At 39.0% G+C, this 11,424-nt stretch overlaps 1 protein-coding gene across 1 annotated transcript; it reads left to right on the top strand.

Moving 5' to 3' along the window:
* Positions 1-790: 790 nt before the first annotated feature.
* LOC139950564 (alkaline phosphatase-like) lies at positions 791-11,424 on the top strand. Its single transcript, XM_071949308.1, has 10 exons — positions 791-1,006; positions 3,160-3,386; positions 4,197-4,371; positions 5,020-5,195; positions 5,684-5,786; positions 7,665-7,763; positions 8,033-8,173; positions 8,792-8,983; positions 9,499-9,636; positions 10,244-11,424. Exons 1-10 carry the CDS (start codon positions 940-942, stop codon positions 10,537-10,539), a joined length of 1,614 nt encoding a protein of 537 aa, XP_071805409.1. The 5' UTR covers positions 791-939; the 3' UTR covers positions 10,540-11,424.

The raw sequence follows: 11,424 nt of genomic DNA, 5'->3' as shown, positions 1-11,424 counted from the left end.
TGCTGGTCTAGCTAGTGATCAAGTTTGATCCCTAGCTAGACCAGCATGCACCTCATTCATTAGTTAGCGCTTGCACAATGGTAATTTGCGAAAAGGTCTGTGGTTGACCTCTATTCTTCGCACTATGACCTCTGCCCCTTACACGTGTCTGTTTCTGTTCAGTACCCAACTCACAGTGTAATAATTTGAATAGTTTATTGTTGTACTCAAGTAAAGTTCAATGATCCCTCCATGGGAACATCCCTCTGACCAAAGTATTAAGGTGTTCATATTAATGACGTCAGAGCTGCACTAATTTGCATGGCTCTGCTTACCGTAAGCACAGAATCGGCGCTTACGGAAGCAGGAAACTATGCGCTTACTTCATGCATATTATTTCACGGGTGAGCTGGGAAATTACGGCTTCGGTGCGTGCGTACTCCACGTTACTATACATACGCTTCAAAGCTAGCACAAATTCGGCGCTTGCAAAACGTTAGCGGCGATTGGTGATCGCAATCGCAGCACTCGGTGGTAAGCAGAGCCATGAAATTGTGCCCTGTATGGTTTGGAATCCGATCCTCGTTACGCAGACACGCCAGTTCATCGTGTGTATTCAAAGAATTGATTCTCTGGAACTATTAATACCTATGTTCAGTTGTGAACTGCATTGTATTCATTGAGTTGATGGTACTTTATTAGATGTGAATATTATGAACTTTCAAGTATGTACATAAGTATGTACATCATTATGACCGACTGATTATGAGTGTACTGTTTGCTCTTGATACCCGTTATCTGTTGTCTTATCACGGCATATAGGTATTGGGATATGGCATTATCACGTGTTGTTGACACGCATCTTTATACAAGCCTGTTCGTTTAAATTAGAATCAAGTAGACCCGTGTTCAATAGGTCATTTAAGTCATCTGAATTCGTCTGAAGATCAACGTGTGAGGATGTTACGTCTCAACCTGGCGATAGTTGCGCTTTGCGTCTTGTGTGGATGTCTCGTCAACTCACAAAGTAAGTTTACAATGAAGGAACTATGAAAGCCATTCATGGTTGCACAATGGTATCTACAAACCCTTAACATACTGATTTATATACCATTCGCACAAAATTGTTAATATTAACTAGCACAAAAATATACCACCTTTGCAGTCTTACTCAATGTTGGAAATATTTGTATTTTTTTTAATTTAAATACAGTTAAATATGGGTTTTTATGATTGTTTACTTCTAGGACGTCTGCCATTACCATGGTTATCTTAAAGGCGGTGTAAACTTTTGTCATAGACCAGTAATCCACACTTGATGCACAGATCATGTCCGTGCTCTATGCTTGGTGTATCGCAACATAAGCATACAATAAGTTTAGCATTTAGGCATAATTGGTCCTCGAATTTGCAGGAAAATAACGAAGGGAAAACTAATCATGTAGGCCTATGTTGCATAGAGTGTTGTATGTTGTACCATTAAATGCCACTGAGAAAGGCTTTACGCTGAAAGTGTTTCTTGGGTTGAAATTTGGAGTGAGCACTTACAGGTTTCTCTTTAACTATGTTACTACTTCATAGTGTCGAACAACGTTTTACAATCTTCTGGTGCTCTCTCTAAAGTGAGTTTTTTTATCACTGACTTTTGCAGTAACTACCGTAACCGTAAGAATCGATTCTGCACATAAAATTATACTCTTCTAGCTATTGGTTTATACACGGTTCTTTCCTAATACGAAATAATTAGTTACGTCACAACCAAAACGTGGAGTAAAGGCTGCCTTAAGGCAGATGTCTCATTACAATCTCTACTGTGGTGATAATGTGCAGCTATCTAACTCATTAACGAATGACTATTATTACTGCCAGCTATGTTAAACAGAAATGTGCACATGATGTGCATGAAGACTGGCACAATACTAATTCCAATTGACGGTCTGTGAGCGTGATGGAATTATTAGGCACGAGTGTTCTGACCAGCGATAAAAAGTGACCAATATCAGTTTGTTAATCTAAGGCGCATAGTCTGGAACATTGTGTGCGTTTTGAGTTATTATTTCCTCATTATCTTTCCAAATTTGCATGATTGAATAATTTCGAGATACAACAACGGTTAATGACCTGACGGTTCGACCCGAACAGAGTCTCTTTCTGTAGGGTTAATGACAATGCAATACGACACAAAAAACAAAACGCAACACAAGAATACTGATATTAAGCAATTAGATAATAAAGAGGCAAAAAGCACAAGAAAACACAAACAATGGAGAGGAGGGGTGGAGCATGGAAGGATTTGGTAACTTTTGTAGGATAAAAAACACAATGTCCCCAGATTTACATTAAACTTACACCGTTAAACTTACTCTTTTCTATAAACAAACACTACAGCACTTCAGCAAGTAATATTTTTTGAGGAAGATTTATACCGTCATTATTTTAAAATAATGGTGTGATTTCCTTTTACCAGAAGAGGGTTAACACAAAGAACGAAATCTACGGTTTGAAGAGGGAGAGAAAGGGGGATATAGGTGGGGAAAGAAGTGCTATCTGGAGGCGCCTCAACCACAGTTTCTACTCTACATTTTTTCTCGATGGTAACGTTGCCTCGCACGCCAATGGTTTACAAAACCATGTCAGAAATGGAATACAATGATTCAGCTTTGGGTGTTGAGATATTGCTAGAGCTTAGTTTGTTTAGGTAACTTATCACGTTGGACTATAAACCGGATCAGCCCCACCTATTAACCATATACAAACAATTTAAAGGAATATTATTTGTTAGTCGGATTAACAATTAAAACATATCCCATCAACTCTTTATTTTGACAGGCTACTATTCTTTCTAAAAAGGATTTTTTTTTCATTTAATACATAGTCCTATGGTTAAAGAATTATGAGGCTCTGGTCTGGGATTCGAGCCGGGGTCTGGAATTCGAACTTTGTATGGGATTCGAATTGAGGGCTAGGGATTCGAACCGGGTCCATACTGGTAAAACAAAACATGGAAGAAACATCATAGCCAATCTTATAGTCATTAAACTGCCTGCACCAAAATATTATTGTTAAACTTGTGATGTGTGGTCAATGTGTGATTAGAGGAAGAATTGTGCCATCTTGAATGTTCGAAATCTTTAACACTTTTTCTGAACTTTTTGAAACTCCTTTTTTGTGATTATAAAGATGCCAAATTCTGGAACGACCAGGCACAAGACACGCTGCAAAAGGCACTGAATATAGAAGCAACACTGAATAGAAATGTTGCTAAGAATATTATTTACTTCGTTGGTGATGGAATGGGGATACCAACCGTGACTGCAGCCAGGATTTTAAAGGGACAACAGGCTGGGAATACCGGGGAAGAGACAGTCCTCGCATGGGAAGACTTCCCACATGCTGCCCTCTCTAAGGTACTTATAACAATAATAACTGTATTTATAAATCGCCAAGTTGCCAAAGGATGACGCCGAAGAAAGAAGTTAAACAAGACAGAACAAAAGACGCTGTCAGCCAGCTACGATTAGGGGAAAGGGTGGGTCATAAGAGCCCGTTTGAAGACTCTGACACCGTTGGAATTCCTGTTTGGAAAGAAACCTATTCGATAATCGGGGAGTGGCAATGGAAAAGGCCTCGTCACCTGCAAGCAGTGTTTAGTGGACTGAGAGGGTTTAACCAGTTGATGAGCGAAGTGAATAAGAACAGCTGTGGAGTGAAAAGAGAGACGAGAGATAATCCGGGGCACAGTGATAGAGTGATTTAAAAATGTGGAGCGTTTTACGGAATTGAATACATACTTATTCATAATTATTTCAATTGTGCTCTAAATTATGTCAAACTTCCAAGACAGCCCATATCAAGGGACTTTATGCGAGTCATGGTGATAGTGTACTACAATTATTCACGTCACAAGAAATACCCATGTGCGTAGCTTTCTTGCTAACTAACCAGGAAGTAAAACTAAAGCATTGCAAACCTGCATTAAACATAGTTGATCGTAATATAAACAAAACAAAAAACGAATTGTATTGTGTGACTGGTTAGGGAGTTTTCGAACTTCGGTTATCGTTATAAAGTAATCTAATTTTAGTTTTTTTTTCACAGGACTCGGGTAAGTACTGACGATACAGTATCGGTGCATGTTTAAAAACTCAAGTTAATATTCTTAATCTCCGATGCAAATTCATCTATTAAATCTTAACTTTGTCCATTAATGTGTTCAGACGTACAACACCAATGCCCAAGGTGCCGATTCAGCCGGCACAGCTACGGCCTTCTTCTGTGGAGTGAAGACGAAATCTGGAGTCATTGGAGTCGACGATCAAATCATCAGAAGTGACTGCAAGTCAGGATTAAATGCCAGCGTAGATTCTATCATGATTGATGCACAGAAGGCAGGTAAATAAATGGGGCTCACTCAAAAATGTATCATTTGAATACTCCAGCAAGTTTGGGTGGGCACACTTAGTCGACCCGCTATGGACTCTACGCTATGGATACCAGCAACGTACATGCGACGCACTCACTCGAACCATAGAGTAATGCTCGAACGACTCGTTTTGGAAGTCTAGTCAACCATCGGGAATACTCCAAGTGCCATTCGCTGCATAGTATAACTGGTTCCCCTCTGCGCTTAATTTACACATGTTAGGATGGAGCATGCTGTTTGGGACCAACAAAGAATCCATGCGCTAAAGGCTGGTTCCAAATGGTCGACCCATCGGTCAACCAAGGGTTGGTTGACCAGCCTGGGGTCGAGTCAAAATGCTCAACCTTTACTAAACCATTGTGCCCACTCGAGTTTGATCTAGGGGGCTCGTTAAATAAGTTTTGATGCTAACAATTGTTTTGAGTAATTACCAATAGTCTAAGTGTTCAGTGCCTTTAAGCGAACTTAGCCCCCTTGTTTGTATCTGTTCACTCCCCTCTCGAACCTTACCTCGCAAGATTGATCACAAATGGTACTTACTGCTGCTTAGTTCTACCATAGAGAAAGGTTCTACTATTCCATTTATAGAAACCATTTTGACTGATTGACATCGACAGGTAAAGCTACGGGGTTCATCAGTACTGCCAGGGTAACACACGCTACACCAGCGTGTCTTTATGCCCACTCTCCAAACCGGAACTGGGAGAATGACGGCGATATACCGCCTGAAGAGGCGGCGTATGGCTGCACCGACATCGCCCAACAACTCATTACGCTGGGAGATAATACTAAGGTAATGAACTATGAATACAAACCTCAGAGCGTTTTGTCTTTTTAATCTTATCACAAAAATAACTTGTTTACGTTTTCTTACGTATAAAGTCACAATGATTAGGAGGTTTAGCTGAACGTTACGCGAGCAAAACGTAAACGTGAACATAGGAAAATTGTGTAGTTAAAATCTCACTTTTTCAGCATAAAAGTAAAGTTACGGTTTCTCACGTCAGGTACGTACGTGCAGACGTCATACATGAGCATAAAAAGCCCTAAGTGGTGACATCCCTAAGAAACGGCACAATTATCTGACGTTCAAGTTCACGTTTTTCCTCGTGTAACGTGCAGCTAAACCTCCCTAAATAGTTTAACTTGTAAACGTGGTTTCATTATTTGAATTTGGGGCAACCATTACAGAGCAACTCGCTATACGCTACAGCCATTTTTTGTTCTGTTGTTTAATTTTGATGATCGACAAAGTAATCAGATGTCAACATTCTTTAACAGGTTATCTTAGGAGGGGGTCGAGCTGAGATGACCCCTAAAACCGTAGCTGACGTGGAATACCCAACTCGTAATGGTTCCCGTCAAGATGGAAGAAACCTTATAGGTAGATAGATAAATGGTGTTGCGGGTACAACCTAAATATATCTTTTGAGGGAGTTTTGGCTCTGAAAAGAGCCGATGTGGTCTCGACTCGAACAGTATACTCTGGAGACGAGCAGAGTATCCTGTTCGAATCGAGACCACACCTGGGCCCAATTTCATAGCGCTGCTTAGCGGCCGATGTTGTGCTTACTGTGCAATTTATATTTCATAGCGCTGCTAACCGTAAGCACACGAAAAGGCATGCTAACCTACCGGTGCTTACCCGCCGCACAAAAATAAATGACGTCACAATGCAAATCCACGATAAACACGCAATATGGCCGCCCAATTTGTCTGCAAACCTGTGAAATACGCTAAGGCTTAAGCAACTTTGTCTGCTACAGTAAGCACGCAAGTTTCCCGTTAAGCAGCGCTATGAAATTGGGCCCGGCTCTTGTCAGAGCCAACACTCCCTCAAAAGAACTATTATGGTTGTATCTGTAAGTTTACTATTTGGTGTATAGTTACTTCTTAGATCAATCTAATGTCTATAGAGTCATGACATTATGAGTTTTAACCAAGGAGGAAGGACCAACATACTATTATCAGCTATTGGTAGTGACGGTAAACGTGGTGTAGATTTCTTGTTGTGACACAACAAGTATAAAGAGGTGTAGTTAGTTCTTGCTTAACTTGTACTTAAACAAACACTGCTTGAGATTTAGTGTAGTAAAAGTTCTGGATATAAACTAGATGATTAGAACAGTTACTCCTCACTCTTCACTGGTTCAACGTCTGAAAACAATCCCCATTGAATTTGGACTTACGTTTTCAAATTTTTTTCAATAGAGTATGTCCAACGGGCTACGGTACCTCAAATAATTCATGTATTTTTGTTAAACCAGTTGAATAAAACAATTCAATTCAAATACACTTCAATACAAAATGGATAAAATGACCTGCATTCGGGTTCTGATTGCACACTGGTTTGACAAAGCGCTGAGATCTATATGAAATAGTGCTGTTTGCAAAAAATAATCATTATAATTAAAACAGTGCGACTAATTCATTCTACATTGTGCAATTTAATAACCGATAAAGCAAAAAAACATAAATATTTGTTTAATATTTGTTTAGTTTGGACCAGATGGTTTTAAACAAAATTGTTTTCTTTACAAGCAAACGAAATTGGTAAATTTAATTACCTGGCGTTTCGACACCAGCATTGTTTTTTTAACACATCACAAACAACAAGTCATGCATACCGGTGTAAAAAGAAAGCAGGCAAATTAATAAACAAAAGAGAGAGAGAGGCCAGGGGTTAAAAACATGGAGGAGAGGGTAAAGGGAGGTATTTGCTGAAAGAGGGAGAAAGCAAAGACAACAATTGTTTTTTCTTCCATCTAGGTTGTGAATATAAAATGTCATGTAATGTATGTTCAGACATAACTGTTCCGGAGGAGCCTTATCCATAGGTTCTCTCTACCCTACACTCCCAACTCTCTGGCTATTAAAACAACGTCACAAATAGAGTGATTAGGAAGATCGAAATGATGTCCAATGGATGTATCCAGAATTTGTAAGTCGACTGTGCAGATGTGACCCTAGAAACGCTGTAAGTAGTGCATTAATTTCACCTATAGGTTGAACAGCACAAACTTTGCATTAATACCACAACAGCCGGTTTTACGAATCGAGGATTAATCTTATCTCGAGTTAGGACGAGTAACTCGTCCTAACTTAGGATGAGTTCAATGCGTCCTAAACGTGTTCAGATACGGAACTGAACTCGTCCTAAGTCCTAAGATTAACCCTAAGTTAAGAAGAGTTTGGTAAAATCGACGGCTGGTCCTTGTTTGGAAACAGTTTGTAAAAGTTTATTTATTTTTTTTTTTTCCAGATGAATGGGTGGAAAGCAAAGACAGTGAGAGCAGTAGTTACGTCTGGAACCTCGACCAGTTCAATGCCGTAGACCCTGAAAACACGGAGTATCTTTTAGGTGAGCTGACTACCTTCACACAAAAGCAACGCCAATATAGGCCCTTTTCGAATCCAAGGCTTCGGCTTTGGATGCGGCTTCAGGCTCCGTTCTCTCGTCTAGAACCATGTGCAGTGTGCACGTACGCAAAGCAAAACAACCGTGGGGCCAAGCTAGCCTGAACCGAATCTGGAGCTGAAGCCGCGGTTTCGAAAAGGGCCACAAATGTTTATTTTTTTAATTTTTATTGTTGATAACATTGTGTTCCTTGATCCGTCTTGGTTGTTAAGGTCTTTTTGAGAGAAGCCACATGCAGTTTGAGGTCGATCGGAAGGACGATGCGGGAGGTGAACCATCAATTGCTGAAATGGTGGAGAAGGCTATCAAGATCCTGGAGAAGGACGAAGATGGATTCTTCCTAATGGTGGAAGGTAATCGATAATGAAATATTGATTTCTTAAATGGAATGACGTCACAATGAAGGGTTGGATGAACTTCGAACTATAAAAGGAGGATACAAACCTAACCCACAAACATAATTCAAGTTTGCCGTCATTTACATTCCTTAGTTATGTTATGGTTCAATTTTGTCTGTTTTTTTTTAAGTACCGTGCAATACTCTTAGAATTATTTTTAAAGGCTTTCTTGTAACTTAGCATAGTTATTGTGTTTAACATGAACATTAAAACTCACTTGTTCAATTCTTTGTAGTTACCCCATTCTGCAGCTTGTAGTTTTCCGTTAATTGTGTTGATTTCTCATGTTTATTTCTGTTTTTCATTCTTATCTTGTTTATACATGTATATTGTTCTTTGTATTTGGTGCTGCTGCCCTGGTTTACATAGTCTTCACTAGGACACTTTAGTATTAAGCGCGGTATAATTATTATAATAATTATTATTTATTATTAACATCGACGATAACGACACGGACAACAAGAACAACAACCACAACAACAACAATAACAACCAAATAAAAATAAAGTGATATTTTTTGTTTATTTTGGAGAATAATGTGTTATTAATTAATGTTATTGTCTCATTGACTAGGTGGGCGCATAGATCATGCTCATCACGATGGAAATGCCGCCATTGCGCTCACAGAAACCATCGCGTTTGAGGAGGGTCTGATTAAAGCATTGGAGCTTACCAGTGATGAAGATACATTGTACATCGTCACAGCTGATCACAGTCACGTGATGTCAATGGGAGGCTATCCCAGCAGAGGGAATCCAATTCTAGGTAACTTGGGATTATTATTTGCTGCTTATTATTACCTTACAGCCAGTGGACACTAATTGGTAATCACTCAAAATAATTGTTAGCATAAAAACTTACTTGGTAACGAGTAATGGGGAGAGGTTGATAGTATAACACATTATGAGAAACGGCTCCCTCTGAAGTGACGTAGTTTTTGAGAAAGAGGTAATTTCTCACTAAAATATTTGAACGTAATGCAGAGGAAAGCTTATCTTGCAGTTACTTTGGGTTTCATGTGGTACCTCCAATGTTTGATCCAGCACGTTTATCTGCCTCTTTAGTTGGGGTTCGTGCGCCACACGCAGCGGGGTTCACCTGCAGGCATCCATATCCGACTATGTCAAGTTATCCACTAATAATGGTCCTGCACTTGAATATTGGTTTTGTTCGTTTAACCAAAATGATCTGGGCTGCCGGTCCAGTACTAAAGCATTGACCGAACTACACTTTTCTAAAAGCCTTAATGTAAGACAAACATTATTCTGTTTGATGTATAGGTTTATATGACCTGGCTGACGCAGCTGATGGTATGCCATATACCACCTTATCTTACGCCAATGGGCCTGGTGGTATTGAGGAACAGAACAGCTACGAGACGACTGGAAGAAGACGTAACTTGACCGAAGCCAACTTTGGTAAAGTTCATTTTTAGGTCTACATAGTTGCGTCCTCCCCGAAATATTACTCTATAAATAACCGTGTGGAACAGTCCTAGGCTCTACAACTGAAAAAGGGAGAAAAAATTCACCAAATTCTACACAATACAAAACATGACGTCTTAACTATAGAAGATACAATAATCTTCTGCAACTTATCCTTTAAGTAGCAGTAAGAGGGGCCTAGTAAGAGTGGCCTAGTTTGAACACGGTGGTTCTTATAATATCGTTTGGAATTGCTTTTACTTGCCATCTTTTGTTTTAATTTTCACTACAATTTTAGATTTCTGTGTCATGTTTTGTATATAAATTGTTACCCTTTTTATGAGCAAGGTATGAAAGGACAAACCTTTTTCGAAGATTTTTTTCATTTTTATTTTTTTTTTAAATTACTTTTGCCCTTCCCTGGACGGCCTCTTCGTGTTATAAGTTTTGTATTGTCTGAAGAATTAAAACAAACAAATAAATAAAAATAAGTAATAATGATAAGATAAAAATAATAATATAGCAAAAAAAAAATAGTCACAGTTTATAAACAATTCAACTCTTCGGCTAAAAAGGTTCATTATGTGTTTTCTCCCCTTAGATGACCCAACCTTTTTCCATTCGGCCATCTTCCCAGTCACATCAGAGACCCATGGTGGCGAAGATGTTGCGATTTACGCCCATGGACCTATGTCACATCTATTACACGGTGTTCAAGAGCAAAACTACATCCCGCATGTTGTACGTTACGCAGCGTGTTTGGGAAATACAGAACATTGCGATAAGTACGTGAACCCATGCTCTGGTGCTGGTGGAGTCTCGGCATCAATCCAACGAGATCTCGCGGGAATATGTCTTGTTCTTTTGAGCAGTTTAATACCAATCTTCCTAAACTAACGTTTTCAACAAAGATGTTAAGTCAAACAATAGTACTAATATTGTCTTTAGTGACGTTTTATATCCTTTTAATGCCTGTCGTACACATGTGTACGTCTTCATACCTTTTCAGAAAATGTTTTTAATTGTGCATTTACTACAAATTTCTGTTGGCTACAAATGCAACCAAACTGACAATACAATAAATACAATAAAACTTTATTTTCCCTGCACGGAAAATTCCTTTGGCCTTTTGCTCACACAAAAACACACCAATACAAAGGTACAATTAAGTTAAAAGGGGGTTAAACCGTACCACAGAGAAATGGTGGGTCATAACACAAAATTAAAAGTGCACCGCAGACATATAAAAGGGCAGATACAGAAAAAGAACACTAAACAACAACAATAGAAAACAAACAATAACAACACATGCGTTTAGATCTCGAATGATAGAACAACTCACCGTTCAAGCTGCCCATTATATAATTGAATGGCAGCCGGAACAAATGAGCTGCCATACCTCCGGGTCTTGATGGCTCTTTGAAGAAATCGATTGCTTCTTAGACTTTTCTGTAATCTCAAGTGAAGTGTGTGAGAGCTGTTGGAACTAAAACAATTGACTTGATTTGATTGAGTGATTGATTAATTGATTTGATTGACTGAGTAAGTGAGTGATTGATTGATTGATTGACTGATTGAGTGATTGATTGACAATCATAGAACACTCGAGGGCGCTACGTTAGCATCACCAATACGGCTGCCCCCATATTAAACACCAGGTTTGGGTGAGTTCTCTTCTAGATTGTTGTTTGAACTCCTATGTTTTATGACAATCATAGTTATTTTTTTATAAATACTGATTGCTTATAGACTGAAAATAAAAAGAGGCACTTTTCTTTATAA

The sequence above is a fragment of the Asterias amurensis genome, chromosome 18, assembly GCF_032118995.1.
Source record: "Asterias amurensis chromosome 18, ASM3211899v1".
Classification (NCBI taxonomy): domain Eukaryota; kingdom Metazoa; phylum Echinodermata; class Asteroidea; order Forcipulatida; family Asteriidae; genus Asterias; species Asterias amurensis.
Note: the sequence above shows the minus strand (reverse complement) of the source record. Positions and strands in the feature narration are given on the sequence as shown.

What these genes read in the sequence shown, in the direction of transcription:
- LOC139950564 (XM_071949308.1), top strand. Translation starts at nt 940, where the DNA reads ATGTTACGTCTCAACCTGGCGATAGTTGCGCTTTGCGTCTTGTGTGGA. An exon ending in ATGTCTCGTCAACTCACAAA is followed by an intron (nt 1,007 to 3,159) that starts GTAAGTTTACAA and finishes GTGATTATAAAG; the next exon opens with ATGCCAAATTCTGGAACGAC. An exon ending in CTTGACCGAAGCCAACTTTG is followed by an intron (nt 9,637 to 10,243) that starts GTAAAGTTCATT and finishes TTCTCCCCTTAG; the next exon opens with ATGACCCAACCTTTTTCCAT.